General features: G+C 44.5%; 1 protein-coding gene across 1 annotated transcript; it reads right to left on the minus strand.

The window, feature by feature from the left end:
* Nucleotides 1–6,744: 6,744 nt before the first annotated feature.
* Nucleotides 6,745–7,647, minus strand: LOC139765324 (uncharacterized). The gene has a single exon (XM_071692702.1). It carries the CDS (start codon nucleotides 7,645–7,647, stop codon nucleotides 6,745–6,747), a length of 903 nt encoding a protein of 300 aa, XP_071548803.1.
* Nucleotides 7,648–27,797: the final 20,150 nt, after the last annotated feature.

The following is a 27,797-nucleotide window of genomic DNA, read 5'->3' on the forward strand; positions in this document are numbered from 1 at the left end:
TCATACAGCCTCAGAAGAGAGATTCTGAGAAGCATTGTGAGTTGTTCATTTGAATATATGAAAGTTTTCCCTAGTGGACTTTGATACTGTCCCTCCTCGCCTCATGCCATTCTTGTCTCGCAGTTTATCATCATGTTTCCTTTATTCTGCCATTATCTATTACCCTTTATCTCTTCCTATGGTTGTCGTTTCTTCTACCTCCGTACATAATGTTTATCTCTTCCTATGGTTGTCATTTGTTCTACCTCCGTACATAATGTTTCTACTATGAATATTGCTGACAACTGGCGCTTTCATTCCTTCACCTCCTGATGCTTCTCTTACTAATGCTATTCCCCTAACCTTAAAATCTCATTTTGAAGTATCCAAAAAGTGCTTCTTTCTCTGACCACAAGCCATGCTAACGGTCCTCATGACACCCATCTCTGTGTTCTTGAAGATTGTGCCTCTGAACTTGTACCTGTGTTCGTTCGTCTGTTCCCGTCTCTGGTTAATACCTAGAACTTTTCCATCTTAGAAGCATGTGTTGGTACTACATTCCATCACTAAGAAGGATGACCCTTCTAACCGCTTTCACTATGGTTCTGTGGCTTAGACATCTACCATTTCCAAAGTCTTTGAATCCCTCCTAAATATCCATAACCTCAGTCATCTTGGATCTCACAGTCTTTGCTCTGATCACTGGCATGGCTTATGTAAGGCGTGATCTTTCCTATCTTACTAATGTCTGGTCATTATCTTTGAAAGATTTAGGGGAATCCCATCTAGTTCTCTTTGACATATCCAAAGCAATTAGCAGTTAGTGGCATCAGTGTCTCATCTCTAAGCTCCTCTCTTTTGGCTTCTCTTCCTCACTTTGCTTTCTCTCTGGCCGATCAATCTCCATGGTTGTTGATGGATCAGCCTCGTCTCCTTTCTCTATTAACATCAGTGTTCCTCAGGATTCTGTTTTGTATCCAACACTTTTTTTCCTTTTTATCAATAATTTCCTTTCTTCGACATATAAACTAATGCGTTCTTACGCTGACATCTCAACACTACATTCCTCCACACACTTCAATTCTGCTTTTTCTTCTCCACTCGATCTGCTTCCCGGTTCCAAGCAACTCCCTCAGTCAACTCAGGACATCTCAGTGAGGTAGATACATTCTAGTTCAGTTTAATGCATCCAAGATCCTTGGACGGTTTTGTAATTCCTCCTCTTGATTCGTTGAACATACTTTGGTATTACTGTAACATCCACTTTATCTTAGAAACTCCCACACTAAGGAAATAGCTAAGTCTGCCTCTAAGAAACTAGAAATCCTGTTTAGATGTCGAAATTTCTTTCCTTAATACAAAGGACTGATCAGTCCTTTGTATGGAGTACTGTTCTCACATGTGTGTTGGTTCTGCATTCTTACTGGACTGAGCTGAGTCGGAGTCGGTCCAACTTTATAAACTCTCCCAGTTTAACTTCAGAACTTGACCCGCTTGCCATACGCCGCATTGTTGGTTCACTTTCCCTCTTCTATAGGTATTACTTTGGTTTTGCTTTTGAGAGCTGGCTGCTTGTGTGCTCCCATTATTAGCAAGACTCGGCAAGGTGCTGTGTCACATGATTCATGTGTGGCAGCTGGCAACTTATGGAATAGCCGTTTTGATAACTGTTTCCTTCCCTACACCTTGAAGCTTCAGAGGTCTCTACCCTCTACTGTCTTTCCCAATAATTATGGCCTGGAACATTTTAAAAGACATTTATCTCTTCCTCCAAATTTCATAAATACTTTCCCTGGTCTCTTTTTTTCCCCTTTCATTAACCTTCCTATATTTCCATTAAGGCCCAGCATTGGTGCGCACTTGTTTCCGTGACTGGAGTCGACAACGAGAACAAGAAAGTGGAAGGAGTCCTCAGTGTGATCATTATCTTGCAGGGAATAAACTTTAGCATTCTGTGTGTGAGACGTATGTGGGAATCGACATTGTCTCTTATGTGTCTCCAGAGTCCCATGTTAGCACTCGACATTGTCTCTTATGTGTCTCCAGAGTCCCATGTTAGGAGAAGAGTTAAGGAGACAAGCTGTCTGCTGACAACAAAAGTCAGAATAGCTTTCAAGTATGTGGAGAGGGAAATGTCTAACAAGTTGTCTATGATCATCACCTGAAGAAATACACCCTACTGGGAGAGAAGGACCAGAGGTGAGCTAGGAGAGGAGGACCAGAGGTGAGCTGGGAGAGGAGGACCAGAGGTGAGCTGGGAGAGGAGGACCAGAGGTGAGCTGGGAGAGGAGGACCAGAGGTGAGCTGGGAGAGGAGGACCAGAGGTGAGCTGGGAGAGAAGGACCAGAGGTGAGCTAGGAGAGGAGGACCAGAGGTGAGCTGGGAGAGGAGGACCAGAGGTGAGCTGGGAGAGGAGGACCAGAGGTGACCTGGGAGAGGAGGACCAGAGGTGAGCTGGGAGAGGAGGACCAGAGGTGAGCTGGGAGAGGAGGACCAGAGGTGAGCTGGGAGAGGAGGACCAGAGGTGAGCTGGGAGAGGAGGACCAGAGGTGAGCTAGGAGAGGAGGACCAGAGGTGAGCTGGGAGAGGAGGACCAGAGGTGAGCTGGGAGAGGAGGACCAGAGGTGAGCTGGGAGAGGAGGACCAGAGGTGAGCTGGGAGAGGAGGACCAGAGGTGAGCTGGGAGAGGAGGACCAGAGGTGAGCTGGGAGAGGAGGACCAGAGGTGAGCTGGGAGAGGAGGACCAGAGGTGAGCTGGGAGAGGAGGACCAGAGGTGAGCTGGGAGAGGAGAACCAGAGGTGAGCTGGGAGAGCAGGACCAGAGGTGAGCTGGGAGAGGAGGACCAGAGGTGAGCTGGGAGAGGAGGACCAGAGGTGAGCTGGGAGAGAGGACCAGAGGTGAGCTGGGAGAGGAGGACCAGAGGTGAGCTGGGAGAGGAGGACCAGAGGTGAGCTGGGAGAGGAGGACCAGAGGTGAGCTGGGAGAGGAGGACCAGAGGTGAGCTGGGAGAGGAGGACCAGAGGTGAGCTGGGAGAGGAGGACCAGAGGTGAGCTGGGAGAGGAGGACCAGAGGTGAGCTGGGAGAGGAGGACCAGAGGTGAGCTGGGAGAGGAGGACCAGAGGTGAGCTGGGAGAGGAGGACCAGAGGTGAGCTGGGAGAGGAGGACCAGAGGTGAGCTGGGAGAGGAGGACCAGAGGTGAGCTGGGAGAGGAGGACCAGAGGTGAGCTGGGAGAGGAGGACCAGAGGTGAGCTGGGAGAGGAGTACCAGAGGTGAGCTGGGAGAGGAGGACCAGAGGTGAGCTGGGAGAGAAGGACCAGAGGTGAGCTGGGAGAGGAGGACCAGAGGTGAGCTGAGAGAGAAGGACCAGAGGTGAGCTGGGAGAGGAGGACCAGAGGTGAGCTGGGAGAGGAGGACCAGAGGTGAGCTGGGAGAGCAGGACCAGAGGTGAGCTGGGAGAGAAGGACCAGAGGTGAGCTGGGAGAGGAGGACCAGAGGTGGGCTGGGAGAGAAGGACCAGAGGTGAGCTGGGAGAGGAGGACCAGAGGTGAGCTGGGAGAGGAGGACCAGAGGTGAGCTGGGAGAGGAGGACCAGAGGTGAGCTGGGAGAGGAGGACCAGAGGTGAGCTGGGAGAGGAGGACCAGAGGTGAGCTGGGAGAGGAGGACCAGAGGTGAGCTGGGAGAGGAGGACCAGAGGTGGGCTGGGAGAGAAGGACCAGAGGTGAGCTGGGAGAGGAGGACCAGAGGTGAGCTGGGAGAGAAGGACCAGAGGTGAGCTGGGAGAGGAGGACCAGAGGTGAGGTGGGAGAGAAGACCAGAGGTGAGCTGGGAGAGGAGGACCAGAGGTGAGCTGGGAGAGAAGGACCAGAGGTGGGCAACACATGGTACCAGAATGAAGAGAGCAGACCACAGGGGAAGGATACAGGCTTTTATAGTTGACCCACCTTGGAGAAGAGAAGAGTAGTGGGTGACCTGATCACAAACTCTTTTTTTAAAACAGACCGAGAGTTTGGACGATGAGTAAATTCTTTGAAAGATGAAGAGATAGAGCAACCAAAGGACATAACACGAAATTTAGCAAGACTCTTGTTGAAAAAACGTATAAAAGTAGTTTTGTATCACTATACGTACGAGTGGTGGATGGACGGGATGAGATGACTGAGAACATGGTTGATGGAGACAACATACAAGAATCTAAGATGTCGTATGATAGTAGAAAATGTTCAAGAGATAGACGCTAATAGCGTAACACTTCCTTGCCCGCACACTACAAGTGGGTAGTAGGTAATTCTGCAAGAATCAACAAGATCAGAACCACTAACAACAACAACAACAACAATGATAGGGACAGCAACAACAAATTGTGGATTGTGCCCAAATGACAAATGTTAACATAATATGCAAAATGTCTGACAAACTTAACCACCTCGACAGTTATTTTGGGAATACAGAATGATTTCTTAATGTATTCCATAACTTTCGGCAGCTCTTTGTTCCTTGCTTTAAGAAAATGTCTGGAGGAACATGTTGACTCCTAATACCTGCTACCGTGTTGCTAGATGTAAGAACATGTCTGGAGGAACATGTGGACTCCTAATACCTGCTACTGATGTTTAACTCTCCTCGTCAGGAGCGATTCGATATCTGTGGTGGTGTTGTCGTCCGCCAACCTTACCAAGTGAGGGTGTATGAGGCAGGAGCTGGTGTGACCCTACACTGATGTGGCGTTCTTCTGATATGAACTACGCTATCCAGGCAACGTCAGCCGCTCGTGTCACCTTAACCTGAATATAGACTTAACCTGGTCTACAGTTATGACGAAAAAACCAGCAAATGTTAGATTATGATTACGATTAATATTCATATAGTTTATACTTATGTAGATGACCTTTTCCTTTCCAGTTCAATCATTGTGTTATCATGTAAGACATCACAGAGAAGTGGAAGTAAAGAAGGGTTGGCTCCACATGTTGTAATATGTCTCTATTTTTGCACGTGAAGATGTAATGTCTTGAGGCACGTGATATGAAGCAGCTAAGATTGTATTTGCATATTGGCCGGCTGGATGACGTTACTCGTGTGTTTGTTTCTCTTGGTCAGGAAATCTTCGACACGTCAAGAGATTCAACGAATTTGCAATAAACAGATTCATTATGTGGCATTGCAGTGAGATGCTTGACTCGGATAAACAAAATAACCAAAGGAAAAAGTGAAATCCAGAGAGCAATCTCAGAAAGAATCCGCTGATAGTCTAGAACAAGTCAACACAATGAGCAAGAACAAAGAAGGAGTCAGAATCGTGCACAGAATCCCAAGCAAAATGGTTTCGCCACCGGGTTTATTTCTCTACTAGGACAAGGAATAATTTAACCGTTCAAATAGTGCGGGTAAAACGAGACTGACTGGCAGTGCGAACCATCCAGGACACATTTGACGTCACATGAAACTGACTGGCAAAGACAAACATCTAGGACACAGTTGACGCGTAGTGATGGATGCAAGCCTCGTACCTAGCTTAGTGATGGATGCAAGCCTCGTACCTACCTTAGTGATGGATGCAAGCCTCGTACCTAGCTTAGTGATGGATGCAAGCCTCGTACCTAGCTTAGTGATGGATGCAAGCCTCGTACCTAGCTTAGTGATGGATGCAAGCCTCGTACCTAGCTTAGTGATGGATGCAAGCCTCGTACCTAGCTTAGTGATGGATGCAAGCCTCGTACCTACCTTAGTGATGGATGCAAGCCTCGTACCTAGCTTAGTGATGGATGCAAGCCTCGTACCTAGCTTAGTGATGGATGCAAGCCTCGTACCTAGCTTAGTGATGGATGCAAGCCTCGTACCTAGCTTAGTGATGGATGCAAGCCTCGTACCTAGCTTAGTGATGGATGCAAGCCTCGTACCTAGCCTAGTGATGGATGCAAGCCTCGTACCTACCTTAGTGATGGATGCAAGCCTCGTACCTAGCTTAGTGATGGATGCAAGCCTCGTACCTAGCTTAGTGATGGATGCAAGCCTCGTACCTAGCTTAATGATGGATGCAAGCCTCGTACCTAGCTTAGTGATGGATGCAAGCCTCATACCTAGCTTAGTGATGGATGCAAGCCTCATACCTAGCTTAGTGATGGATGCAAGCCTCGTACCTAGCTTAGTGATGGATGCAAGCCTCGTACCTAGCTTAGTGATGGATGCAAGCCTCGTACCTAGCTTAGTGATGGATGCAAGCCTCGTACCTAGCTTAGTGATGGATGCAAGCCTCGTACCTAGCTTAGTGATGGATGCAAGCCTCGTACCTAGCTTAGTGATGGATGCAAGCCTCGTACCTAGCTTGGTGATGGATGCAAGCCTCGTACCTAGCTTAGTGATGGATGCAAGCCTCGTACCTAGCTTAGTGATGGATGCAAGCCTCGTACCTAGCTTAGTGATGGATGCAAGCCTCGTACCTAGCTTAGTGATGGATGCAAGCCTCGTACCTAGCTTAGTGAAGGAAAGGGTTTGGTGAGGACGAGGGCATAGTGAAGAATAGTATAGTAAATATCAATAAAATCTGAATTGAATATAGATGGATCAAAAATGTTTAAATAGATTCACCCTATGATAACTGACAAAAATATGTATTTTATTAACTAGTGAATAAGCAGAACAGGCAAGGAATTTTTTTTTTTTTTAAATAAAATGTGAAATTAATGATACAGCTCCCTTTCTGATAACTTTAGGTCGTAAGCAGTTACAAGACTGGAATATGAAATGCCAGTGAGCCACATCATCAAGCCACGTTAGCTCTTTTTGGGTTGGGAGCTTCACTTGCATCATCACCTCTTGTCCGCTTCTGAGGCCTCACGTTGTCGTCTGGCCTCTCCAGCACAGATCTGAGATACTCGCTCACCAGCAACTCCTTTCCTCTTTTAAACATAGTGCTCAATTTTGGGCGATCTGCAGCTATGCCGGTGGCTTCCTTTGCGAGCCTTTGCAATTCTTCATCCTCCACCGGAGCATGTTTGAAGATAGATTTAAGTACCCTCCCTACTTGGTACACTTGAGTCGGTGGGCCTAGACAGCAACCATCATAGGTCTCAGGGGCGTAGATGGGGTTCTTTTTCTTTTCCCTCCGACCTGGGATGTAACCAAATTTCTGTGTCATGCCCAGGTCGATGATAGTTACCCTGGGCTCGGTGGACGTTTCTTCTACGACTATATTGTTTGTCTTCAAGTCGGCGTGGGCAAGATTTGCCTTTGTCATTTCATTCATGATATGAAGAATTTGTGTGATAATCTTGACTGCATTCATTCTAGAAACCTTCCCATCATCGAGGAGCGATGAGAGAGATGTTCCAGCATAACGTGTGACGATAGCTGGTTTAGGCAACAACGAAACACCCACCAGTCTTATCATCCCTACAATATCCTTCACTCTGACCATTTGTCTTGCTTCCTGCAACAGTGACTTCCACTGACGGTCGAGACTGCGTGCTAGAAGGATCTTAACACACAGGGGTACTCCATCAGGTCCATCGAGTCGGTAGCAGGATCCAAAGGTGCCTTCCCCCAGGAACTGTCCTTCCCTTTCGGCCTTCTCAACCAGTCGGTAGTCCACCTCAGGGATGCCACTCTCGGAAAGCTGTCGTCTAAACATTTCGTAAGTTGCCTTTTGTTGCTGGAGAAGATCCATGACCTTTACCTCACAGGGTTGGGTGGGAAGCTGAATATCTCTGGTCAGGAACCTTCGGGAGTCTGTTATGATCTTACACCAGATGTTACGTCATTATGTTATATCCGAGATGACTATTATAGTGAGGTTGAAATTACTGTGGGTTCCACCTCATGTAGTGTACATAGTTACAAACACTAGGGTTTGACCTGCTGTAGTGTACATGGGTAGAAGAAACACATGGTTCTGTCCAGTCGTAGTATTGAAAAAGTCCAATACTAGGGTTTAACCTGTTACAGTGTAGATGGAGGCATGAAACACTTGGGCTTGACCACGTGTAGTGTAGATGGAAGCTATATACACTTAGGTTTGACTTGCTATAGTCAAGATGGAAGCAAGAAAGACACTGGATTTACCATTTGTAGTAATTAGATGGAGGCTACAAACTCGGGTTTTACTTGTACAGGGAGGTTAAAACACAGGTTTGACCTGTTAAAATGTAGATGAAGATTACAAACGATGGTGTTTGAATTGTTGTAGTGTAGATTGAGGCTTAAAAATACATGGACTTGACCACTTGAAGTGTATATGGAGAATAAAAACATTTAGAGTTTGACCTGTTGTAGCGTCGATTGAGGCTTGAAGTATATAGGTTTGACCAGTTGTGATGAAGGTGGATGTGACTAGTTTTAGTGAATGTGAAGCCTACTAGAACACACAGGATTTGACCTGTTGCACTGTACATGAAGGTTACAAATACATGGGTTGGACTACTTGTACTATAGAGGGGGAGGGGGTTGTACAATCACTATTTTGTGACAACGAGTAAATATTAACAGACAATGATGTGAAGGTTGTAATAAAGATGATGGAGTTAGGAAGATTTATACGAATCAGGTCAAAGGTCAGTGGTTTCAAGGGTGTAGTGAGGATGAGTGGGTCTTGATGATGAAGGTATAAAGCCCAGTGGCGTTAAGCGAGTACTAGATGTCACTCTGTAGTGAGGATGGCTTTTGATCAAAGCCCGACATATGACCTAGTCGTCAGATGAAATGCTCCTTCATTACAGCACCAATAGTCACCTTTTATCTAATCCGCGTGGAGCAAGTTATAAACCGGAGGTGGCGAGGTGTAGTGAAGTTGAAGGTGTAGTGAGAATTTATAGTAAAAATGCAGGTACAGGGAAAATGGTCATATACATTACCCACGATGGTGCAGTAAAACCAAAGGATGTAGTGAAGATGAGGTAGCCCTCAATTTGAGTCAGTAGTGAAAATGAGGATGTAGTGAAGATACATGGTAACCTATACCATTATCATCAGGTGACATACTAATGGTGTAAAAGGTGTAGTGAAGATAGGAGTGAGGTGAAAATTAAATAGCTGTATATGTAGGTGTAGTAAGCATGAGGATGTTGTAATTATTACAAAATGTATGTAGTGAACATGAGAAGATAGTGAAGATGGATTTTGTTCCTACAATTCTAAGATAAGGGTCTTTGAAGTTAATAAAGAGTTATCAAGGCTGTACTAAAAATGAAAGGGTAGTGAAGACGCTTCACATGCCCTGATTCAATCCACTGACAGCACGTCAACCCCGGTATACCACATCATTCCAATTCACTCTATTCCTTGCCCTCCTTTTACCCTCCTGCATGTTCAGGCCCCGATCACACAAAATCTTTTTCACTCCATCTTTCCACCTCCAATTTGGTCTCCCACTTCTCCTCGTTCCCTCCACCTCCGACACATATATCCTCTTGGTCAATCTTTCCTCACTCATTCTCTCCATGTGCCCAAACCATTTCAAAACACCCCCTTCTGCTCTCTCAACCACGCTCTTTTTATTTCCACACATCTCTCTTACCCTTACGTTACTTACTCGATCAAACCACCTCACACCACACATTGTCCTCAAACATCTCATTTCCAGCACATCCATCCTCCTGCGCACAACTCTATCCATAGCCCACGCCTCGCAACCATACAACATTGTTGGAACCACTATTCCTTCAAACATACCCATTTTTGCTTTCCGAGATAATGTTCTCGACTTCCACACACTCTTCAAGGCCCCAGAATTTTCGCCCCCTCCCCCACCCTATGATCCACTTCCGCTTCCATGGTTCCATCCGCTGCCAGATCCACTCCCAGATATCTAAAACACTTTACTTCCTCCAGTTTTTCTCCATTCAAACTTACCTCCCAATTGACTTGACCTTCAACCCTACTGTACCTCATAACCTTGCTCTTATTCACATTTACTCTTAACTTTCTTCTTTCACACACTTTACCAAACTCAGTCACCAGCTTCTGCAGTTTCTCATATGAATCAGCCACCAGCGCTGTATCATCAGCGAACAACAACTGACTCACTTCCCAAGCTCTCTCATCCCCAACAGACTTCATACTTGCCCCTCTTTCCAAAACTCTTGCAGTCACCTCCCTAACAACCCCATCCATAAACAAATTAAACAACCATGAAGACATCACACACCCCTGCCGCAAACCTACATTCACTAAGAACCAATCACTTTCCTCTCTTCCTACACGTACACATGCCTTACATCCTCGATAAAAACTTTTCACTGCTTCTAACAACTTTCCTCCCACACCATATATTCTTAATACCTTCCACAGAGCATCTCTATCAACTCTATCATATGCCTTCTCCAGATCCATAAATGCTACATACAAATCCATTTGCTTTTCTAAGTATTTCTCACATACATTCTTCAAAGCAAACACCTGATCCACACATCCTCTACCACTTCTGAAACCACACTGCTCTTCCCCAATCTGATGCTCTGTACATGCCTTCACCCTCTCAATCAATACCCTCCCATATAATTTACCAGGAATACTCAACAAACTTATACCTCTGTATATATATATATATATATATATATATATATATATATATATATATATTTTTTTTTTTTTTTTTTTTTTTTTTTTTTTTTTTTATACTTTGTCGCTGTCTCCCGCGTTTGCGAGGTAGCGCAAGGAAACAGACGAAAGAAATGCCCCCCCCCCCATACACATGTACATACACACGTCCACACACGCAAATATACATACCTACACAGCTTTCCATGGTTTACTTCAGACGCTTCACATGCCTTGCTTCAATCCACTGACAGCACGTCAACCCCTGTATACCACATGACTCCAATTCACTCTATTTCTTGCCCTCCTTTCACCCTCCTGCATGTTCAGGCCCCGATCACACAAAATCTTTTTCACTCCATCTTTCCACCTCCAATTTGGTCTCCCTCTTCTCCTCGTTCCCTCCACCTCCGACACATATATCCTCTTGGTCAATCTCTCCTCACTCATTCTCTCCATGTGCCCAAACCATTTCAAAACACCCTCTTCTGCTCTCTCAACCACGCTCTTTTTATTTCCACACATCTCTCTTACCCTTACGTTACTTACTCGATCAAACCACCTCACACCACACATTGTCCTCAAACATCTCATTTCCAGCACATCCATCCTCCTGCGCACATCTCTATCCATAGCCCACGCCTCGCAACCATACAACATTGTTGGAACCACTATTCCCTCAAACATACCCATTTTTGCTTTCCGAGATAGTGTTCTCGACTTCCACACATTTTTCAAGGCTCCCAAAATTTTCGCCCCCTCCCCCACCCTATGATCCACTTCCGCTTCCATGGTTCCATCCGCTGACAGATCCACTCCCAGATATCTAAAACACTTCACTTCCTCCAGTTTTTCTCCATTCAAACTCACCTCCCAATTGACTTGACCCTCACCCCTACTGTACCTAATAACCTTGCTCTTATTCACATTTACTCTCAACTTTCTTCTTCCACACACTTTACCAAACTCAGTCACCAGCTTCTGCAGTTTCTCACATGAATCAGCCACCAGCGCTGTATCATCAGCGAACAACAACTGACTCACTTCCCAAGCTCTCTCATCCCCAACAGACTTCATACTTGCCCCTCTTTCCAGGACTCTTGCATTTACCTCCCTTACAACCCCATCCATAAACAAATTAAACAACCATGGAGACATCACACACCCCTGCCGCAAACCTACATTCACTGAGAACCAATCACTTTCCTCTCTTCCTACACGTACACATGCCTTACATCCTCGATAAAAACTTTTCACTGCTTCTAACAACTTGCCTCCCACACCATATATTCTTAATATATATATATATATATATATATATATATATATATATATATATATATATATATATATATATATATATATATATATATATATATATATATATATATATATATATATATATATATATATATATATATCTGGGTTCCATATCTGGAGACGTAGTACACAAACCTCCATATCTGGAGACGGAGTCCACTGGCCTCCATATCTGGAGACTGACTTTACTGGCCTCCATATCTGGTGACAGAGTCCACTGGCCTCCATGTCTGCAGACGGAGTGCCATGGCCTCCATGTCTGGTGAGGGAGTCCTCTGACCTCCATTTCTGAAGAAGGAGTCCACTGGCCTCCATATCTGGAGGCGTAGTACACTAACCTCCATATCTTGAGACGGAGTCTACTGGCCTCCATATCTTGAGATGGAGTCTACTGGCCTCCATATCTGGAGATGGATTCCACTGGCCTCCATATATGGAGAGGGAGTCCACTGGCCTCCGTATCTGGAGACGGAGTGCACTGGCCTCCGTATCTGGAGACGGAGTCCACTGGCCTCCATATACGGAGAGGGAGTCCACTGGCCTCCATATCTGGAGACTGACTCTACTGGCCTCCATGTCTGGAGACGGAGTCCACTGGCCTCCATGTCAAGAGACGGAGTTCATTATCGTCCAAGTCTGGAGGAGGAGTCCATTGGCCTCCAAGTCTGGAGGAGGAGTCCATTGGCCTCCAAGTCTTCACCGGTGAGAAGAGTTTTACTAGCAAGAACCCTGGCAGATGTGTAGACTGTGATACAAGGTAAGCAGATTTATATAATACTAGAATGCATGAACATATACAACCTTCATACTCACATAACATATATATTTGTTTGACTTTCCTTAACAGTCATAAGGAAGATGATCCTGGTCTGTATGATGACTACATGTGAACTGATGATGGAGCAAGATACAGACTATGATAGTTTTTCATTCATCTCATCTTTTATTTTCGTTCTGCAGATGTGAAACAGCAGTATGTAGAAGAATCTAATGCAACAAGTGTTCAAAGTCCTTCTTTATTGTACATTAATTTAAGTCACGTTAATTGGGAAAGGAAAATATTTCTTATAAGAAAAGTTGTATTCAAAGTTAAGTAACTGTAGCCACTTAATAAAACCCTGAGACACTGCCATGAAACAAGATGTGTCACCATTATACCATGTGTAGTGATGTGTACATACGAACATGTACCACATGTGTCACCATTACAGCATGTGTAGTGATGTGTACATACGAACATGTACCACGACGACGAGGGCCGGAGTGGGCAGGTGTGGGCAGACCTAACCAGGATTGAGGACCGAGTTATTGATGCAAGAGTTCTTTCTGCCGTCACTCCAAGAGTGGAACTTCCCATTCCCCGCCGCCGGCACTATCCTCTTTCTTCACTACCGCTACCATCACCATGTTCCGTGTCCAGCATGTGAGGTAATGGTAATAATTGGTGGTAAAGATACATGGAGAGAGGAGCCTTGTTTCTTGTGCCGCCATGTCGCTCCAACTTACAGAAGAACTTAACTTAGATACGCACTACGCTTCTGTATAAATAAATCAAGTAATATCATTCACCTCAACATAATGAACACACGAAAAGAAAAAAAATGTTATACAACTACATGAAAAAACTTTGTTCTACACTTAATCACATTAGCAATAATTGATATCTTATTGACTAACAAACAAAGAACAATTTCCTTTAATTAACTTATGTATCTATTTTACAAAAAGGAAAAAAGTAATAATACAGGATTCTGGAGTACGTAGTGTACAGGTTGTACATGGCTAGAGTTCTTACATCAAACCTTAGTGTTACTATGAAGAAGTAGATCAGTTCCACTGGTATAGTCCAGCTACGACGACTGCTGGGCTCACCACTACACCTCCACATTTACTTGTGTTGCTCTCATGGTGGAGAGTGAGCGTTCTCCTGCCAGACTTCCACTTGCTCCACACTTGTTCGTCTCCCTCTCCCAGTCTCCATGGCCTTCGCTTTGGGATTCTGTAGGTCGTACAAACTACCGATTCCATCTGTACTTTCCTCCTTCTGTCTCGACCACCGATTCCATCTGTACTTTCCTCCTTCTGTCTCGACCACCGATTCCATCTGTACTTTCCTCCTTCTGTCTCGACCACCGATTCCGTCTGTACTTTCCTCCTTCTGTCTCGACCACCGATTCCGTCTGTACTTTCCTCCTTCTGTCTCGACCACCGATTCCGTCTGTACTTTCCTCCTTCTGTCTCGACCACCGATTCCGTCTGTACTTTCCTCCTTCTGTCTCGACTTGGTGGGTTCTGCTCTTGAGTTCCTTGGTGACCGTTGCCTTCTTCCACTCGTGCGTCTTGTTGTCAGGCGGCTGCATCATCCTGACCACCTCTCCTACTGTTGTCAGTCGGCTCCATCATCCTGACCACCTCTCCTACTGTTGTCAGGCGGCTGCATCATCCTGACCACCTCTCCTACTGTTGTCAGTCGGCTCCATCATCCTGACCACCTCTCCTACTGTTGTCAGTCGGCTCCATCATCCTGACCACCTCTCCTACTGTTGTCAGGCGGCTGCATCATCCTGACCACCTCTCCTACTGTTGTCAGGCGGCTGCATCATCCTGACCACCTCTCCTACTGTTGTCAGGCGGCTGCATCATCCTGACCACCTCTCCTACTGTTGTCAGTCGGCTCCATCATCCTGACCACCTCTCCTACTGTTGTCAGGCGGCTGCATCATCCTGACCACCTCTCCTACTGTTGTCAGGCGGCTGCATCATCCTGACCACCTCTCCTACTGTTGTCAGGCGGCTGCATCATCCTGACCACCTCTCCTACTGTTGTCAGTCGGCTCCATCATCCTGACCACCTCTCCTACTGTTGTCAGGCGGCTGCATCATCCTGACCGCCTCTCCTACTGTTGTCAGTCGGCTCCATCATCCTGACCACCTCTCCTACTGTTGTCAGGCGGCTGCATCATCCTGACCACCTCTCCTACTGTTGTCTGTCGGCTGCATCATCCTGACCACCTCTCCTACTGTTGTCAGTCGGCTGCATCATCCTGACCACCTCTCCTACTGTTGTCAGTCAGCTGCATCATCCTGACCACCTCTCCTACTGTTGTCAGGCGGCTGCATCATCCTGACCACCTCTCCTACTGTTGTCTGTCGGCTGCATCATCCTGACCACCTCTCCTACTGTTGTCAGTCGGCTGCATCATCCTGACCACCTCTCCTACTGTTGTCAGTCAGCTGCATCATCCTGACCACCTCTCCTACTGTTGTCAGTCGGCTGCATCATCCTGACCGCCTCTCCTACTGTTGTCAGTCGGCTCCATCATCCTGACCACCTCTCCTACTGTTGTCAGTCGGCTCCATCATCCTGACCACCTCTCCTACTGTTGTCAGTCAGCTGCATCATCCTACTGTTGTGGTCTCAGAACTCTTCTTGTTCTCCATTGTTCTTCTCTCTTCCTCAATAGAACATTGTTTGGGTTTCAATGTTACTTGTGGGCACCAGCGTCTTCGTGTTTCTCCTGCCATTAGTCGTTGTGCAGGAGTGGTATTTAGTCCTTGTTGTGGAGTGTTCAGGAGTCCCAGATACTCCATGTCTTCCATACCTTTCACGGACCCGCTTCATCATTCCCTTCACAGTCTTCACCGCGGCTTCAGCAGCTCCATTAGCCTTGCTACTGGCCGGGTTTGATGTGCCAAGCTCGGGTGACCTTGCTCAAATTGTTGTCCACAGGTGAAATGCTGTGTCCATTATCAGATAGTGTAACATGGCCAGCAAAATTACTTTGAAGTTTATGAATAACATTTTCAGACACGGGTAAGTAGTCTGCCTCAATGAACTGACTGAAATCAACTACAGCAAGTAGGTAGTGCACTGTAAGTAGGTAATGTACAGTACGTAGGTAGTGTACAGTAAGTAGGTAGTGTAAGTACGTAGGTAGTGTACAGTCAGTAGGTACTGTACAGTAAGTAGGTAGTGTACAGTAAGTAGGTAGTGTATAGTACGTAGGTAGTGTACAGTAAGTAGGTAATGTAGAGTAAGTAGATAGTGTACAGCAAGTAGGTAATGCACAGTAAGTAGGTAGTGTATAGTAAGTAGGTAATGTACAGTAAGTAGGTAGTGTATATTAAGTAGGTAATGTACAGTAAGTAGGTACTGTACAGTAAGTAGGTAGTGTATAGTAAGTAGGTAGTGTAAAGTAAGTAGGTAATGTACAGTAAGTAGGTAGTGTATATTAAGTAGGTAATGTACAGTAAGTAGGTACTGTACAGTAAGTAGGTAGTGTATAGTAAGTAGGTAATGTACAGTAAGTAGGTAATGTACAGTAAGTAGGTAGTGTATAGTAAGTAGGTACTGTACAGTAAGTAGGTAGTGTATAGTAAGTAGGTAATGTACAGTAAGTAGGTAATGTACAGTAAGTAGGTAGTGTACAGTAAGTAGGTAATGTACAGTAAGTAGGTAGTGTACAGTAAGTAGGTAGTGTATAGTAAGTAGGTAATGTACAGTAAGTAGGTAGTGTATAGTAAGTAGGTAATATACAGTAAGTAGGTACTGTACAGTAAGTAGGTAATGTACAGTAAGTAGGTACTATACAGTAAGTAGGTAGTGTATAGTAAGTAGGTAATGTACAGTAAGTAGGTAGTGTATATTAAGTAGGTACTGTACAGTAAGTAGGTAGTGTACAGTAAGTAGGTAGTGTATAGTAAGTAGGTAATGTACAGTAAGTAGGTAATGCACAGTAAGTAGGTAATGTACAGTAAGTAGGTACTGTACAGTAAGTAGGTAATGTACAGTAAGTAGGTAGTGTACAGTAAGTAGGTAATGTACAGTAAGTAGGTAGTGTACAGTAAGTAGGTAATGTACAGTAAATAGGTACTGTACAGTAAGTAGGTAGTGTATAGTAAGTAGGTAATGTACAGTAAGTAGGTACTGTAAGTAAGTAGGTAGTGTACAGTAAGTAGGTAATGTACAGTAAGTAGGTACTGTACAGAAAGTAGGTAGTGTATAGTAAGTAGGTAATGTACAGCAAGTAGGTACTGTACAGTAAGTAGGTAGTGTATAGTAAGTAGGTAATGTACAGTAAGTAGGTAGTGTACAGTAAGTAGGTAATGTACAGTAAGTAGGTACTGTACAGTAAGTAGGTAGTGTATAGTAAGTAGGTAATGTACAGTAAGTAGGAACTGTAAGTAAGTAGGTAGTGTATAGTAAGTAGGTAATGTACAGTAAGTAGGTACTGTACAGTAAGTAGGTAGTGTATAGTAAGTAGGTAATGTACAGTAACTAGGTACTGTACAGTAAGTAGGTAGTGTATAGTAAGTAGGTAGTGTATAGTAAGTAGGTAATATACAGTAAGTAGGTACTGTACAGTAAGTAGGTAGTGTATAGTAAGTAGGTAGTGGTCTCGATGTTTAATTGTCAATATGTCTGTCCCTATCTTTGTCCATGGACTGTCAGTGTTCTAGGGCGTGTCTGCTGGCTAAAGACACACAAACATCACATGATTCTATGTACTGCCTGATGTCGGAGGACGTGCCAGGCCAGAAAATAAACTCCCTAGTACTTCTCAAACAGGAGTTTACTCCTCAATGGCCCGCATGTAGTTTGAGCTTCACTTTACCTCAGTGTGCTGGTAATTATAACCCGCTCTCCCAGTAAAAACACTCCATATTAAACAGTATTTCATCTCTGTAATTGAAATATGGCAACACTCACAGGCAGGTCACTTGTGTTAGCTGGCCAACCAACACTTCAAGACCTTCAGTTGGCTTAGTATTTCATCCTTCTCGGTGGCCTTCCTAACTTCACACAGGATGCCACGTCTTCACACAGGCCGCCGGCCACATCTGAAAGGAGCCTCAGTTGAACTATGAACTGGTAACATGACTTCCTGGGGCTCACCTACACGGTCTTTAGATAAAGCATCAGCCACAGGGATGTCTTTACCTGAGTTGTGGCTCAGTTTATAGTAGTACTCTCGAGTTTCATTAGCATTTCTTGTAACCGTTTGAGAGCACAAGATAAAGGCTTCTTTGTGCTCCGTAATAACGTTAACAAAACGACCGTATGTGTCGTGGTGAAATTTCTCACGACTACAGACAATCGCTAACATTTATTTTTCTATTTGAGAACACTTTTCTCTATATGACTAAAAGATCTACTTGCTAAAGCTGCAGGTTTTCCTTTATTGTAGAAGAACTGAGTCAAGTCCATATTCACTAGCATCATTCTCCAGTGTTAACTCTTTGTTAGGGTCATCAAACACTAGTAGTGATTCATCAGCTATCATGTCTTCTACAGTCTGGAAAGACTGGTCTTGTGCTGCAGACCACCACCAGGGAACATCATTTTTTACAAGATCATTGAGTGGGTGCAAGACATGACACATACTAGGAAGGAATCTACACATATAACTGACCATAGCCAAAAATAATCTGAGGTTAGTTTTGGAGTCTAGGGTTGGAAATTTTGTTAATTGCTTTTACTTTTTCAGAATCAGTTTGAAGGCCGCCTTGGACATCTTATATCCCATGACTGTTAAGGTGTCATACCACAATCCCATCTTGACCTTGTTGAGATGGATATCATTCGTTCTACAACATGTAAGAGAACTTTCCATGTTTGCATCATTATGATGTCAACTCCATGCATCATGATGTCATCAACAATGCAGACAACGCCTTTTAAACCCACTAGTGCGTCAAGCAATCATCACTTCTGAAAAATTTCTGAGATTCGGCCCAGAGGGTAGACGCAGCCATCTACAACATTCTATCATGACATGTTTGGAATGTGGAATTTGGAAAGCTAGAAGGAGTTTCAAGTCTCAAATGTCAATAGCCAGACGCCAAGTCAACTTTTGAAAAATACTCTAGACTGTCCCAACACATGAAGGTTGTCCTCAAGAATGGCAGGTGTGTAGTGGTGGTGTCTCTGAAGACCCATATTCAGCTCTCTCGCGTCTATACAAATACTGACTTTCCCATCCTTTGTTAGGACTCACGACAACTGCACTCATCTACAGCTTCAATTACACCCAACCTGGACGGCCTCTCTAACTCCTACTTTAGCTCAGGCTTCATGGATATTGACAAGCGCTAGTCTGTCATGGATGTTGACAAGCGCTAGTCTGTCATGGATATTGACAAGCGCTAGTCTGTCATGGATATTGACAAGCGCTAGTCTGTCATGGATATTGACAAGTGCTAGTCTGTCATGGATGTTGACAAGTGCTAGTCTGTCATGGATATTGACAAGCGCTAGTCTGTCATGATTACAGGTTTAGCATTAGGGTCAACTTTGAGAGAGTGTACACCAGGAAAGGTTCCTACTGATCCTTTCATCACGTCTACATACTCATCTTCTATCTTGACCTTGTTCATTCCCTCAAAGATGTTGTCCTTTACCTCCACTTGACCCATCTGTTGACCAGTATTCATTCCTGAAAGAAGTGTAAGATTCCCTTCAAAGACAATGAAATCAATAGGTCTTATGGCTTCTTTTTCTTAATGTCTTTATGCTGACCAGACCGATTTATCTGTGATTTACACATACTGGCAAATGATTATTAAGGCCACATGATAAACGCTTTTTGCCATAAGGAGAACATTCCTCTCCATCAAGAACATGTTCATACCCACAGAACTTACAGTTTTCCTAGGATTCTTATCCTTTATCTTTACTCTGTAGTTCTTCTTATAGCCTCTGTTTTCTTATGTTATCTTATTCACCGCGTCTAGTCTCATCACTGCAGTCAACTGCTGCGTTCATAACAGCTTTGCAAATGTCAATACATTGACTCTCTAACAGCCAAGGCAATACGGTCTTTGACTAGTGATGGCAGGCAGACGGTCATCACAATAAGCACAAGAGATGTAACATTACAGTAGAACTGATCAAAAATGTCACCTTCATCCTGATTCCTGCTAGTAATAGCAGACCTCTCATTTCTCACATTCAATTTTCCTACGACATACTCGCCAGATGTTACTATGATCGTGACAGTTCTCTCAGATTCCTCAGTTGTCAACACAAACTATACTGTATACTTTAAGAGCGTCCTCAGCCAATGAAACAAAGCTACGTACTTCCTCATGCTTGTTGTCCAACTGAGAAAGCACATTATAGTGTTGCCGGCAACCTCTGCTTGATCATCTTCCACTTCTCGAACACGTAGGGACCAAGTGACGTGGGTTGTGCTGGTTTAATTCCAGGTGTCTGTCGCCCTCACCATGGATAGATGAACACAGCAGTCACAGCAGGTAGGTGAACACAACAATCACAGCAGGTAGGTGAACATCTCAGTCACAGCAGGTAGGTGAAAACAGTAGTCACAGCAGGTAGGTGAACAGAGCAGACACGGCAGGTAAGTGAACACAGCAGGTAGGTAAACACAGCAGTCAAGCAGGTAAGTGAACACAGCAGGTAAGTGAACATCTCAGTCACAGCAGGTAGGTGAAAACAGTAGTCAGCAGGTAGGTGAAAACAGTAGCCAGCAGGCAGGTGAACACAATCAGCAAGTAGGTGAACTCAGCAGTCACAGCAGGAAGGTGAACACAACAGTCACAACAGGTAGGTGAACACAGCAGTCAGCAGGTAGGTTTAAGACAGTCAGAGCAGGTAAGTGAACACAGCAGTCACAGCAGGTAGGTGAACACAGCAGTCACAGCAGGTAGGTGAACACAGCAGTCACAGCAGGTAGGGGAACACAGCATTCACAGCAGGTAGGTGAACACAGCACTCAGCAGGTAGATGAACACAACAATCACAGCAGGTAAGTGAACACAGCAGTCACAGAGGGTAGGTGAACACAACAATCACAGCAGGTAGGTGAACATCTCAGTCACAGCAGGTAGGTGAAAACAGTAGTCACAGCAGGAAGGTGAACACAGCAGACACGGCAGGTAAGTGAACACAGCAGGTAGGTAAACACAGCAGTCAAGCAGGTAAGTGAACACAGCAGGTAAGTGAACATCTCAGTCACAGCAGGTAGGTGAAAACAGTAGTCAGCAGGTAGGTGAAAACAGTAGCCAGCAGGCAGGTGAACACAATCAGCAAGTAGGTGAACTCAGCAGTCACAGCAGGAAGGTGAACACAACAGTCACAACAGGTAGGTGAACACAGCAGTCAGCAGGTAGGTTTAAGACAACAATCAACAGGTAGGTGAACACAGCAGTCACAGCAGGTAGATGAACACAGCAGTCAGAGCAGGTAAGTGAACACAGCAGTCACAGCAGGTAGGTGAACACAGCAGTCACAGCAGGTAGGTGAACACAGCAGTCACAGCAGGTAAGTGAACATCTGTCACAGCAGGTAGGGGAACACAGCATTCACAGCAGGTAGGTGAACACAGCACTCAGCAGGTAGATGAACACAACAATCACAGCAGGTAAGTGAACACAGCAGTCACAGCAGGTAGGTGAACACAACAATCACAGCAGGTAGGTGAACATCTCAGTCACAGCAGGTAGGTGAAAACAGTAGTCACAGCAGGAAGGTGAACACAGCAGACACGGCAGGTAAGTGAACACAGCAGGTAGGTAAACACAGCAGTCAAGCAGGTAAGTGAACACAGCAGGTAAGTGAACATCTCAGTCACAGCAGGTAGGTGAAAACAGTAGTCAGCAGGTAGGTGAAAACAGTAGCCAGCAGGTATGTGAACACAATCAGCAAGTAGGTGAACTCAGCAGTCACAGCAGGAAGGTGAACACAACAGTCACAGCAGGTAGGTGAACACAGCAGTCAGCAGGTAGGTTTAAGACAACAGTCAACAGGTAGGTGAACACAGCAGTCACAGCAGGTAGATGAAAACAGCAGTCAGAGCAGGTAAGTGAACACAGCAGTCACAGCAGGTAGGTGAACACAGCAGTCACAGCAGGTAAGTGAACATCTGTCACAGCAGGTAGGGGAACACAGCAGTCGCAGCAGGTAGGTGAACACAACAATAACGGCAGGTAGGTGAACACAGCAGTCACAGCAGGTAGGCGTACACAAATCATGGCACGTAGGTGAACACAGCAGTCACAGCAGGTAAGTGAACACAGCAGGTAGGTGAACACAGCTGTCACAACAGGTAGGTGAACACAACAATCAGCAGGTAGGTGAACAGCAATCACAGCAGGTTGGTAAACAAAGCAGTCACAACAGGTAGATGAACACAACAACCAGCAGGTAGGTGAATACAGCAGTCACAGCAGGTAGGTGAACACAGCAATCAGCAGGTAGGTGAACATCTCAGTCACAGCAAGTAGAAGAAAACAGCAGTCACATCAGGTAGGTGAACACAGCAACCACAGAAGGTAGATGAACACAGAAGTCACAGCAGGTAGGTGAACACAGCAGTCACAGCAGGTAGGTGAACACAACAATCAGCAAGGTGAACACAGCAGTCACAGCAGGTAGGTGAAAACAGCAGTCACAGCAGGTAGATGAACACACCAGTCACAGCAGGTAAGTGAACACAACAATCAGCAAGTAAATGAACACAGCAGTCACAGCAGGTAGATGAACATCTCAAGCACAGTAGATAGGTGAAAACAGCAGTCACAGCAGGTAGGTGAACACAGCAGGTAGGTGAACACAGCAGGTAGGTGAACACAGCAGTCACAGCAGGTAGGTGAACACAACAATCAGCAAATAGGTGAACACAGCAGTCACAACAGGTACGTGAACACAACAGTCACAGCAGGTACATGAACACAGCAGTCACAGCTTGTAGGTGAACAAAATAATCACAGCAGGTAAGTGAATACAGCAGTCATAGCAGGTAGGTGAACGCAGCAGTCACAGCAGGTAGGTTAATATCTGTCATAGCAGGTAGGTGAAAACAGCAGTCACAGTAGGTAGGTGAACACAGCAGCCAGGTGAACATAGCAGTCACAGCAGGTAGGTGAACACAGCAGTCACAGCAGGTAAGTGAACACAACAATCACAGCAGGTAGGTGAACACAGCAGTCACTTGAGGTAGGTGAACACAACAATCAATAGGTGGGTGAAAACAGCAGTCACAGCAGGTAGATGAACACAGCAGTCAGACCAGGTAGGTGAACACAGCAGTCACAGCAGGTAGGTGAACACAGCAGTCACAGCAGGTAGGTGAACACAACAAGCACAGCAGGTAAGTGAACACAACAATCACAGCAGGTAGGGGAACATCTCAGTCACAACAGGTAGGTGAAAGCAGCAGTCTCAGCAGGTAGGTGAACACAGCAGGCACAGTAAGTAGGTGAACACAGCAGTCAGCAGGTAGGTAAACATAGTAGTCACAGCAGGTAAGTGAACACAACAATCAGCAAGTCGGTTAACACAGCAGTCACAGCAGGTAGGTGAACACAGCAGTCAGCAGATAGGTGAACATTTCAGTTACAGCAGGTAGGTAAAAACAGCAGTCACAGCAGGTAGGTGAACACAGCAGCCACAGCAGGTAGGTGAATACAGTAGTCACAGCAGGTAGGTGAACACAGCAGTCACAGCATGTAGGGAACACATCAGTTACAGCAGGTAGGTAAACACAGCAGTCACAGCAGGTAGATGAACACAGATGTCACAGCAGGTAGGAGAACAGAGCAGTCACAGCAGGTAGGTGAACACAACAATCATGGCCGGTAGGTGAACATAGCCATCACAGCAGGTAGGTGAACACAACAATCAGCAGGTAGGTGAATACAGCAGTCACAGTAGGTACGCGAACACAACCTGTCACAGCAAGTTGGTGAACACATCAGTCACAGCAGGTAGGTGAACACAACAATCAGCAGATAGATGAATACAGCAGTCACAGCAGGTAGGTGAACACAGTTGACATTGACGTCATACAGCTGCTGTGGCACCTCTCCTATCAGGAAACAATGACAGTGGTGTTTTCTGTTCATGTCACCTCTTCTTATTCAGCCTATCTCCTCTCTGTCATGTATCCCACCTGCTGCCACCACGTTCTGTGCCAAGTATATCAAGCTATGAGAATAATTAGGTGATTAAGATACATGGAAAGAGGAGTCTTGTTTATTGTGCCGTCATGTCGTTCCAATAACAACAAACAAAAGAACACTTGGAAGTGCAGTGCCACTGCTTTTGTTTAAACAAATCAATATAGTCATTGAACCGAATTATGTAACCTCCCCCCATACCCCCACAGCAGTCTTGTATTCCCTTATAGCTTATATTGTCTGGAGACAAAGCAGTAGATTGTGTGTTCTCTATACACCCTGCATCCATCATCAACTGCTCAAAGTACTGCACTGTTCTAGTTTGAGCTACAAATAGTTAAGCTTCATTATTTCAATCCTCACTCTGCACTACACCTACCAATAAAGTAGGTTTTGCTCAGCTTTCATTGTTTATCAGTAATAAGGAAAATACTACGGAGATATGAAGAAGAAAATATTAAGATTGCAGAGCAATTACTGTTGGTAGATTTGGAAGCTCAACCACTTTGGCCTTTCCTCATCAGTAAATTTAGTTTTTTAATTTCTTTGTTGGTAGTTAGAGAAACATATTTGGACGTTGCCAACTTTACTTTTAATTCACCTTAACTATATTAAGATTAAACCTTATTGCCTACCATTAACCTTGATATGGAGACTCTACTTGACCCTGCTGTATGATGCAACAATATACCATAATTATGGCTATATGTTTGCACTGCTGTGCGATAATGATGCCTCACCTCATGTAGGCATAGGGTAGAAGAAAGTTGAATTATCATAATAAAGTGAAGTAGATTTGAAATGTTACCATGAACCTCACTTCCAGGTGAGTCAGTACTTGGAATATCTAATCTTATCAACTAATACCAACAAGGATAATTATGAATGGGTCGTGACCGCCACTCTGTTATTAGCATCTAACACAATTTCACGGACTGATTGACGACCTAACGAAAACGACTAATATCTTACTTTCTTGGAAACTCAGGCCAATTGGAAAATCAATAAACACAAAGTTAGGGATGTTATTTGATACAAGTAGTTGAATGTTGATTAACATAAGGAAGGGGTGACGTTCTAATACCAAATGGGGTTTACTTTTCTTCAAGCTCTGATATTTTAGGAAATCCAGATTGCAAAATATGACTTGTAGTTCCTTTAAAATGCCTCTCATATGGATAATCAGCTGGTTTCATGACTGCTATTTATTCAAAAGGAACACCTGAGTGGTTCAGTATTAAAGGCAGTCAACCATATCATTTAATCTACTGAGCCCTAATGATGAGCTTGAAATTGAGAGTATGGGAAGCCCCTTATGTGGAAGAGGCACTGCAAATGTTGTTTGACAAATGCAGAAAGTACAACAGTGATACAATAACTACGGGAGTGCAGTGTTGGTGAGGTAGTTGCAGTGATGGTGGCCACTGTGTAAACAGGCATATCATTTACTTGTCATTATAGATCATCTAAGTGAAAAGGAATTCAATTACGAGGATTATGTAGACTGTAAACAAGTTTCTCATTAGTTAAAGTCATCCTGTCACAAACAGAGCAACCCCTTCAAATACATAGCTGTATTTCAAAAAGTTTCCAAATGTACAAAAAACTGTACAAACATCATTCCACTGCAATCTATTCCTTGCATGCCTTTCACTCTCCTGCATGTTAAGGCCTCCATTGCTCAAAATCTTTTCCACTCCATCCATCCACCTACAATTTGGTCTCCCAATTCTCCTTGTTCCCTCCACCTCTGACACATTTATCCGCGTTGTGAACCTTTCCTCACTCATTCTCTCCATGTGTCCAAACCATTTCAACACACCCTCTTCTGCTCTCTCAGCCACACTCTTTACCAGGTACACTCAACAAACTTATGCCTCTGCAGTTTGAACAGTCACCTTTCTCCTCTTGGCCTTTTTTTTTTTTTTTTTTTTTTCTTTGTCGCTGTCTCCCGCGTTTGCAAGGTAGCGCAAGGAAACACACGAAAGAAATGGCCCAACCCACCCCCATACACATGTATATACATACGTCCACACACGCAAATATACATACCTACACAGCTTTCCATGGTTTACCCCAGACGCTTCACATGCCCTGATTCAATCCACTGACAGCACGTCAACCCCGGTATACCACATCGATCCAATTCACTCTATTCCTTGCCCTCCTTTCACCCTCCTGCATGTTCAGGCCCCGATCACACAAAATCTTTTTCACTCCATCTTTCCACCTCCAATTTGGTCTCCCACTTCTCCTCGTTCCCTCCACCTCCGACACATATATCCTCTTGGTCAATCTTTCCTCACTCATTCTCTCCATGTGCCCAAACCATTTCAAAACACCCTCTTCTGTTCTCTCAACCACGCTCTTTTTATTTCCACACATCTCTCTTACCCTTACGTTACTTACTCGATGAAACCACCTCACACCACACATTATCCTCAAACATTTCATTTCCAGCACATCCATCCTCCTGCGCACAACTCTATCCATAGCCCACGCCTCGCAACAATACAACATTGTTGGAACCACTATTCCTTCAAACATACCCATTTTTGCTTTCCGAGATAATGTTCTCGACTTCCACACATTCTTCAAGGCTCCCAGAATTTTCGCCCCCTCCCCCACCCTATGATCCACTTCCGCTTCCATGGTTCCATCCGCTGCCAGATCCACTCCCAGATATCTAAAACACTTTACTTCCTCCAGTTTTTCTCCATTCAAACTTACCTCCCAATTGACTGGACCCTCAACCCTACTGTACCTAATAACCTTGCTCTTATTATTAACTTTCTTCTTTCACACACTTTACCAAACTCAGTCACCAGCTTCTGCAGTTTCTCACATGAATCAGTCACCAGCGCTGTATCATCAGCGAACAACAACTGACTCACTTCCCAAGCTCTCTCATCCCCAACATACTTGCCCCTCTTTCCAAAACTCTTGCATTTACCTCCCTAACAACCCCATTCATAAACAAATTAAACAACCATGGAGACATCACACACCCCTGCCGCAAACCTACATTCACTAAGAACCAATCACTTTCCTCTCTTCCTACACGTACACATGCTTTACATCCTAAATAAAAACTCTTCACTACTTCTAACAACTTTCCTCCCACACCATATATTCTTAATACCTTCCACAGAGCATCTCTATCAACTCTATCATATGCCTTCTCCAGATCCATAAATGCTACATACAAATCCATTTGCTTTTCTAAGTATTTCTCACATACATTCTTCAAAGCAAACACCTGATCCACACATCCTCCACCACTTCTGAAACCACACTGCTCTTCCCCAATCTGATGCTCTGTACATGCCTTCACCCTCTCAATCAATACCCTCCCATATAATTTACCAGGAATACTCAACAAACTTATACCTCTGTAATTTGAGCACTCACTCTTATCCCCTTTGCCTTTGTACAATGGCACTATGCAAGCATTGGCCTTTATACAGTGGTATTCTGCCAATCCTCAGGCACTTCACTATGATTTATACATATAGTGAATGTCCTTACTAGCCAATCACCCTCATAGTCACCCACTTTCTTAATAGATTTAACTGCCATACCATCGACTCACATCACCTTGCAGGATTTCATCTTTTGCACAACTTTCACTATCTCTTCTCTCTTCACCAAACCACTCTCGTACATCTGACACTCTATTATCTAACCCATTTAAAAATCCTTCAAAATACTCACTCTATTCCATCGCTACCTGTTATCACTTCCCCTTTTGCTCCCTTTAATGATGTTCCTACTTTTTCTTGACTTTCGCACACTATTTACATTCTTCAAAAAAAGTCTTTATTTTCCCTAAAGTTTAATGATATTCTCTCACCCACCTCTCTAAGTGCAAAGTGCAAGAAGCTTTCATGAAGGAGTGTATATAGGTTAGGATTAGTAATAAAGTATGAGCAGTGGAGTCGAATAACTTGCATACAATGGTTGGAATTATGAAGATGAAAGATGAAGATATGAGAAAGTACAAATTGTAGTAGTTGGTAGGCAGCCAATGACCTGCCTGGACTC

This window comes from Panulirus ornatus, chromosome 54 (genome assembly GCF_036320965.1).
Source record: "Panulirus ornatus isolate Po-2019 chromosome 54, ASM3632096v1, whole genome shotgun sequence".
NCBI classification, from domain to species: Eukaryota; Metazoa; Arthropoda; class Malacostraca; order Decapoda; family Palinuridae; genus Panulirus; species Panulirus ornatus.